We start from the raw sequence: 7210 nt of genomic DNA, 5'->3' as shown, positions 1-7210 counted from the left end.
AGCATTCTAATCAGGGGGGTTATATTTAGACATACTCTGTGTTGGAACAACTGAATTATTATTTTTTTAACAAGCTCCACAGTGTCATGTCATTAGATTAGTAAAACTGATGAAAAAAAAACAAAATACCCCACTGGGGGCAGAATGGCTACAATGTTACTGTACATGCAAAGCAAAAGAAAGAGACATTTCATGTTTTCGGAACTACAGAGAGTTTTCTGACTCCTCTCAACATCCCCTGCACCAAAGTACCCCTACAGTTCTATTGCTGAACACATATCTACAGGTAGCTAGAAGAGGGAAATGATGATCACAGTTAGTAAATTTTGGGGCTGGGTGCTCCCTCTCACCTGCCACCCTAGGCACTAACCTTATGGTGCTATAATGCTAAATACAGCTCTGAATCTATCCTGTCCAGTCTCTTCCCTTGGCGCTGGCTTTGGTGTCAATTCGAGATGATCACCACCTTGTTTCCTAGTGGCTTTCAATGTCAGGCAGTGCAGTCATGATCTCTGCTTAACCTCTAATAACAAACAAATCAACACTTGCAATCTGGGGGGTGTATAGTTTTCAATTAAAGGCTATGGTCAGATTTTGTCTATATTAGGGATGCATCAAAACATATGGGCCGAAAATTGCACTTTTGGCCGAAATAGCGGTGCATCTGTTCTTTTTCTCCTCCCCGCTGGGCACTGCTCTGTGTCCCAGCGGGGTGGAGAGGGAATGTCACAGGCGGCCGAGCGCTGTGAGCGGCCGGCGTCTCTCCTCTCCTCCCCGCTTAGCCTCCTGTCACAGATCAGAGGAGAGCAGTGTGGGTGGAAACAGCCAGCGCTGTCACAGAAGGCTGAAATCTCCTCCGTACACCGCTCGCTCAGCCTCCTGTGACAGCTATCAGGATGGAGAGCGGGTACAAGCAGTCGGTGATCAGTGATCGCTGAGTGTTTGTAAATAATTGAGGACAGAGTATGGTTACTATATCCTCAATTATGAATGAATGGGAAGTGATCTACATCACCTCCTGTTCATTCATGATTGTGGTTATAATAAACACGCTCTGTTCTCATGTTATTAATAAGCAGGAACACTCAGTATATAACAGGGGCTGCAAAATAAGAGATTCAATCTCTTTTTCTATTTTAAAAGGGATATATCAGGGGTTTGTTTAGACCCCCTAATATTTCCCCGAAGCCCCTAAAGCCCCTAAAATAAAAATAGTTATTAAAAATGAATAAATAAAATATAAAAAAAATCAAAAGTTAAAAAAAAAAAATGGAAAAAGTTAGAATAAAAAACATTTTCGGTTTGACATTTTTTTCAATTTCGGTTTCGTTTCTGAAATTTTCATTTTGGTGCAGTCTATATGCTTGCTCTGGGATAGGAGCAGCAGAAAGGTGCAATCACTATGATAAATTACCAGTTAGCTCAGAATGTATACATGTGGCTGCCTTCATGTATTCTAGTAATCCACATAAAAAAATGGGATTTTAAAATATTAGGACAGAGATGAGATTCTTTACATTGCAAAGATAACATTGATATACAATATGTATCTAAAAATAAAACAAACTAAAACTAAACTAAGACTCGGGCTTTGTTGGAACCCTCTGATTTCAGCGTGGACACATTATTGTTCCATCCAACAAAAGGTTGAGCAGCTTGCTGTGTCTGAAGTCTGTTCCTATTCCCGGCTCCACCACGCTGGAAGTCCTCTTTGCAAGTCTAACCTCGGGTATTTCTGATCATAAATTCAGCGTGCGTAAAGTGCATGTAGAGAATATGAAAGATCTTCTTTTTCTGTCTTGGAAGCTTTTAAATAAATGATTTGAGTCTGGCCCCAGGAAGGTGAGTTTATACTTGACTCGCATGATCTATACTGCACTGGCTTCATGCACGCTTTCATGGGGTAACTGTAGGCACGGCTACCTCCAGGCGGCCTATAGAATGCTCATGCAGAAACGTCATTCTGCTTGTGGCAACCAATCAGGTTTCATCTTTAGAATGAACAAGAAAACTGGATGCTATAGACAACAGCTCCATACTGTATGTGTTCTTCTGTGCAAAGGGCAAAAACATGAACCTCTTCTTGTTAAAGCTAAATAATAATCAGCTTATATTTTGCCTTCCCTGGTCCCTCCCTCCCCTCAATGAACATGCTAATAAAATGTTTAAATCAAAATAAAAAAAACTTTATTTTAGACTCAGTGATGCCATCACCGGGTCTCTGTGCTTCTCTTTACAATGCCGGCTGATCATACACGGTGGGAGGGGCTGGCAGGGTGCTGTACATTGCTTCCTGAAAACATCACAGCGCCCTTCCTCAGTACTCCTCACAGGAGCCGTCCGCCCTGATGCAAGCAGTGGGCTGGCTCTTGGGAGGAGTTATGCAAATAATAAAATGCCCCGATGGGTAGATATCAGTCTGGAGGAGGGGGTGTTGTTAGGCAGACATCATAAAAATGCAGACCACCCTACGTAATGCCCACATGTGATGCTGAGCCTCCATTACTGAAAGAACTGAAATCCAGTGAATGAAAGGTGCGGGCCAGGGGCAGGCAGGTTGAGTAAGAAAGGGCTACTTCAAGGGTGGACAACTCCGACCCTCCAGCTATGCTTCAACTACAAATCTCAACATGCTTCTGCCTCTGGGAGCCATGCCTGTAACGGTAAGTCTTGCAATGCCTCATGGGACTTGTAGTTCCACAACAGCTGGAGGGCTGGAGTTACCCAACCCTGTCCTAGATGGTGCTGGACGTCCCACAGCCAGGAAATGAGATCTATGGGCTCTATATGACTTGCTGCAGCTTCTAATGCACATTATGAGAAGCTCGCAGTGTGCAGTGATATCAGAGTAAGTGGAGAGGAGCTGGTACAACTGTGCAAGACTGAAGGGGAGGCCGGAGTTCAGCTTTAAGTGTAAACTAAGTGTTGCATGGTTTACCATTGCCAAAACTAGTTGAGCCTACACCAACTTACACATATATACATTACATCAAAGGAATTCGTCTATGATAGATAATTCACAGGGCTATTCAATAAAGGGTTAAGAGTTTGGAGAAGGCCGGAGAAGGGAACACTCTTGGACAACATAGCTGAACTGGAAAGTGAGCTGAATTGGAGAATTTCTCCAGATCCGCTGTGTTGTCCTAGATTGTTCACTTCTCTGGCCTTCTCCAAACTCTTCACCGTTTTGTGAATAACCTTGTAAGTCATTATAAAAAAACTCCTCCAGATACGCGGGCACATAAGCTACTTACTCGGTGAGTTGGGAGAACTGGCTCCTCCGTCTGTAGACGTAGTTGGAGGTTTTGTGTCTGGCACGGGCAGAGGCACAGGCCTAGCCATAGGTGGCGGAGGAGGCGGTGGCAACATCGGAGTCGGAAGGAATGGATTGTGAACCTTGCCTTGGCTGCTACCATTGGGCTATGAAACGACAAGAACACAAGTCAGACGGAACATAGAGAAACGTATTCCAATAAACAGTTACATTGTTATATTCAACAGTCACACTCGTCCCATTATCACAACATTTGTTACTTTTATACTAGACGTCAGACCTAAGAATTCAGCTGAGCTTAAAACTGATAATATCCGGAACCCGGAGTGAGCAAGCACTCGATCAGTTCATAAAGCGCACAATCACCTCCATCCGCACCGGTCGGTGTCCCCCGACCAGGTGTGAGACATAAATGTTTATTTTTTTGGGTGAACTCCGAGGACGGATTCCGTTCCCCTCTGCCAAGTCATAAATTTGATCGTTTTCGTTTAGAATCACTTCGCTCGGAACAAAAGCGGGAATTATATTTTCAGCTCGGCTCGCTGTCTTGCACAGCTCAGCTGTGTCCTGGCTTAACTGCCTATTTAACATTTTATAAGAAGGAGCAGCGCGTTTAATTTATGGAGCAATAGAATTTAGGAGGCCGCGTGCTCTGTAGTGTCTGACTGACAATATCAGTTCTGACAACAGTCAACAAATTGATCCGACGAGCGAGCGTCTCGCCCCGTGTGAGTGGGGTGGGGGGAGGGGGATAGAACAGGGCAGACAGTAAAAGTTGAAATACGGCAGCTTTTTTTTTTTCTTTTGGAGAAACAATAAAATTCTTTACTGAAGTCTTTATAACGGTGGCTGTTATTTGCCACTGCGGAACCGGGGAAATAAATCTTATTTTTTAGAAACTAACACTTTGGTAACTCTGATGCTTCAAAAAAGTCAGCAAAAGCAGAATAGTCGCATGCATTTTGATGGCAAAAAGTGCTTGTGACTATGTGTAGATAAACCATGTGGCCCAAACTATGTGGATGTTCCTCCAAATGATTGAGTTCAGGTGTTTCCAGTGAAGGGATCTGGTAATGCAACAACATACAAAGACATTATAGACAACTGTAAGCTTCCATCCTTGTGTTGGTGAAGGCCCTTTTCTATTGTATCCTGACTGTGTCTCTGTGTACAAAGCCAGCTCCGTGAAAACATGGTTTGACCACTGTGGTGTGGAGGAACTTGCATGTTCTGCACAGAGCCTGACCTCAACACAACTGCACACCTTTGGGATGAACTGAAAATTATTTTAGGTAATTATTAGGTAATGATATCATATTCATATCAGTCCCTGCCCTCGAGGAGCTTACATTCTAAGGTCACTATACATACTCAACCATACTAGGGCCAATTAAGACAGGAACCAATGAACCTATCAGCATGTCTTTGGAGTATAGGAGGGAACAGGAGTACCCGAAGGGAACAGGAGTACCCAAAGGAAACCCACGCAAGCACAGGGAGGGAAAACATGCAAACTCCTTGCAGAAAGTGTCCTGACTGGGACTTGCACACTAGTACTGCAAGGCAGAAATCCTACCCACTGTGTTGCCCACTAAGCCAAGAATAAAATATGTTAGTCATCAGACTCAGAAAAACAAAAACTACTAGTAGCAGACTGTCTCATATATCTAGCTACACTTTAACCTTGACTGACATAAACTTTCAGTTCCTCCTTTCAGCCTGGAAATTGATTGGGCCCATAGACTCCATAGGGAAGACTCGGACCGTAAATATTTGACGTAAATTTGTCAGTCTGATATTGTCCGTCACCATTCCTTTAAAATGCTCGTTTTCACTTGTGTGCTTCCTGCTGTTTTAGCTTGCGGTCTGCAAGGAATATTTTCTTGCCTGTAGCAATCGTCAGACAGATAAATAGGAGGCGTAAGAAATTAGGCTTGTGGTATGTGGGGTTCAAGTACTGGTCAACTTCAGCTCAAGTACTGGATACACACGTATAAATAACTTCAAGGAGATGGAACATCTGTCTTTCCACAAGTTGTTAAATATCATAAAGCAACAGTCGCTGCATTTTGTTGCTTTGCTCCTGAGTCGTCGTCCCCCCACCCCTCCCCCCCCTCCAGAAGGACCCTAAATCTATTAGCAGCGAAGACTCCTTTTTTCCTTTGCTGGCTCTGCGCAATTATTATTATTTTTTTTTAGGATGGTCGTAAAATAACGGAACATTTGAAATCACATCAAATCATTAAAGGAAGCAAAGTATAACCAGCAAGTAAGATCTGCTATATGGTAATATATATGTTAAAACTATAAACAGACAGATGTGGATTGACTCTATAAAAACAAAGCTACTGCAACCACATCTTTCAAGGCATGGGAATTAAAGGTATCGGAGATCGTAAGCATGTCAACAAAACCGTCCTTCACAAATGTACAATATTTTATTGCCGTTCACATTAAAATGTTATTAAAAGCACATTTCAACAGACTTGCACGCCATTGCTCAATTTGATATCGATAAGTAGATCTATAAGCCCGACAAGGAGGTATTTGAGATTTAAGGAAGTCATTGTTTTGTGCATGAAGAAATAGTAAATTGACCAATGGCATGTAATCTGCTGAAATGTGCTTTTAATAATTTTTTCATGCGAATGGCAATAAAATATTGTACATTTTTAAAGGATTGTTTTGTTGACGTACTTACGATCCCGGGTACCTTTAAAGTCCCTCTGAAAGATATGGGTGCAATAGATTAGAATTGAGTGGTAACCTTAAATCAGTCCAAATTACATTATCTATAAAAACAAAAGTTGAGGTGAAATGTGTTGTAACTCGTGGTAGCCAATCAGAACTTATCTTTCACTGATCTGACTACATTGTACTGATAAATGTTTCCCATTGGCTTTAGTATTTTGCACATCATAACATCCTTTTAGATTGTAAGCCCTCACTGGTAGGGCCCTCCTCACCATCTTGTCTTGAATTGTATTGTATTGTAATGTCTTCCTTATATTGTAAAATGCTGCACAAACTGTTGGCGCCCTATAAATCCTGTATAATAATAATTATAATCATACAAGATACAGACAAGCAGTGACCCAAACCGACCAATCAGCAATCGCTTTTCATGATATGACTGCAAAGTGAGATAAAGTTATGGGATAATTCCACTTTCACAGGTGGATTTGGGAATTACCACCTCCAATCTGGCCCTCTCCCCCCCTTTGCTATACATATGCTCCTTCCCATCCGACCGGTGCACTATCTATACTCCGTACTGCTGTGTAGTGCGGCCCTGTGCTCTGTATTTTGAATTTCACTCGCAAATGGCGAGCACTCATTAGTCAGCGTTGTCACCTGACTGCAGTGACCAATGAGAAGCACTTCTTAGCAAGAAGTGCTTCTCATTGATCCAGATGGTCAGAAATGTTTCTCATCTGGTGACCATGCTGATCAATGAGTGCTCGCCATTTGCAAGGAAAATTCTAAATGCAGATCAAAGTGTGGTGCTACGCGGCATTACAGGGTATGGATAGTACTCTGCGGGAGGGGAAGAAGCGTTCGCCCCAAAAGGTAAGTATAGCAAGAAGGAGGAGAGGGTGCCAGGACTGGAGGGGGTAATTTTCCCAAATTCACCTGGGAAAGTGGAATTACCCTTTAAAGTCTAACTGGCTTCTTCAAATTACTGCATGTGATTGCTGATTTATTATATATTTATACATACTGTGAGAGCAATTTATCAAAACTGGAGCAAACAAAATCTGGAGCAGCTGTGCATGGCAACCAATCAGCATCCACCTTTCATCTTCAAAGCTTAACTGAACAAACTGAAGAGAGAAGCCGATTGATTGCCACAGGCAACTGCTCCAGATTTTGTCTGCTCCAGTTTTGATAAATCCCCTCCCCTGTGTATATATGTATGTGTAGGTATATATATAT

General features: G+C 42.4%; 1 protein-coding gene across 11 annotated transcripts in view; it reads right to left on the bottom strand.

The window, feature by feature from the left end:
* Positions 1-7210, bottom strand: part of NFIA (nuclear factor I A) — a 312201-nt gene that overhangs the window by 33599 nt on the left and 271392 nt on the right. For all 11 annotated transcript variants that reach the window (XM_018553863.1, XM_018553862.1, XM_018553864.1 and 8 more), the window contains one exon: positions 3255-3420. In XM_018553863.1, the coding sequence (XP_018409365.1) occupies positions 3255-3420 (166 nt within the window). The remainder of the gene's footprint in view (positions 1-3254; positions 3421-7210) is intronic.

This window comes from Nanorana parkeri, unplaced genomic scaffold (assembly GCF_000935625.1).
Source record: "Nanorana parkeri isolate BGI_ZX_2015 unplaced genomic scaffold, ASM93562v1 scaffold131, whole genome shotgun sequence".
NCBI lineage: Eukaryota > Metazoa > Chordata > Amphibia > Anura > Dicroglossidae > Nanorana > Nanorana parkeri.
The sequence above is the reverse complement of the archived record's forward strand: the minus strand, read 5'-3'. Positions and strand labels throughout refer to the sequence as shown.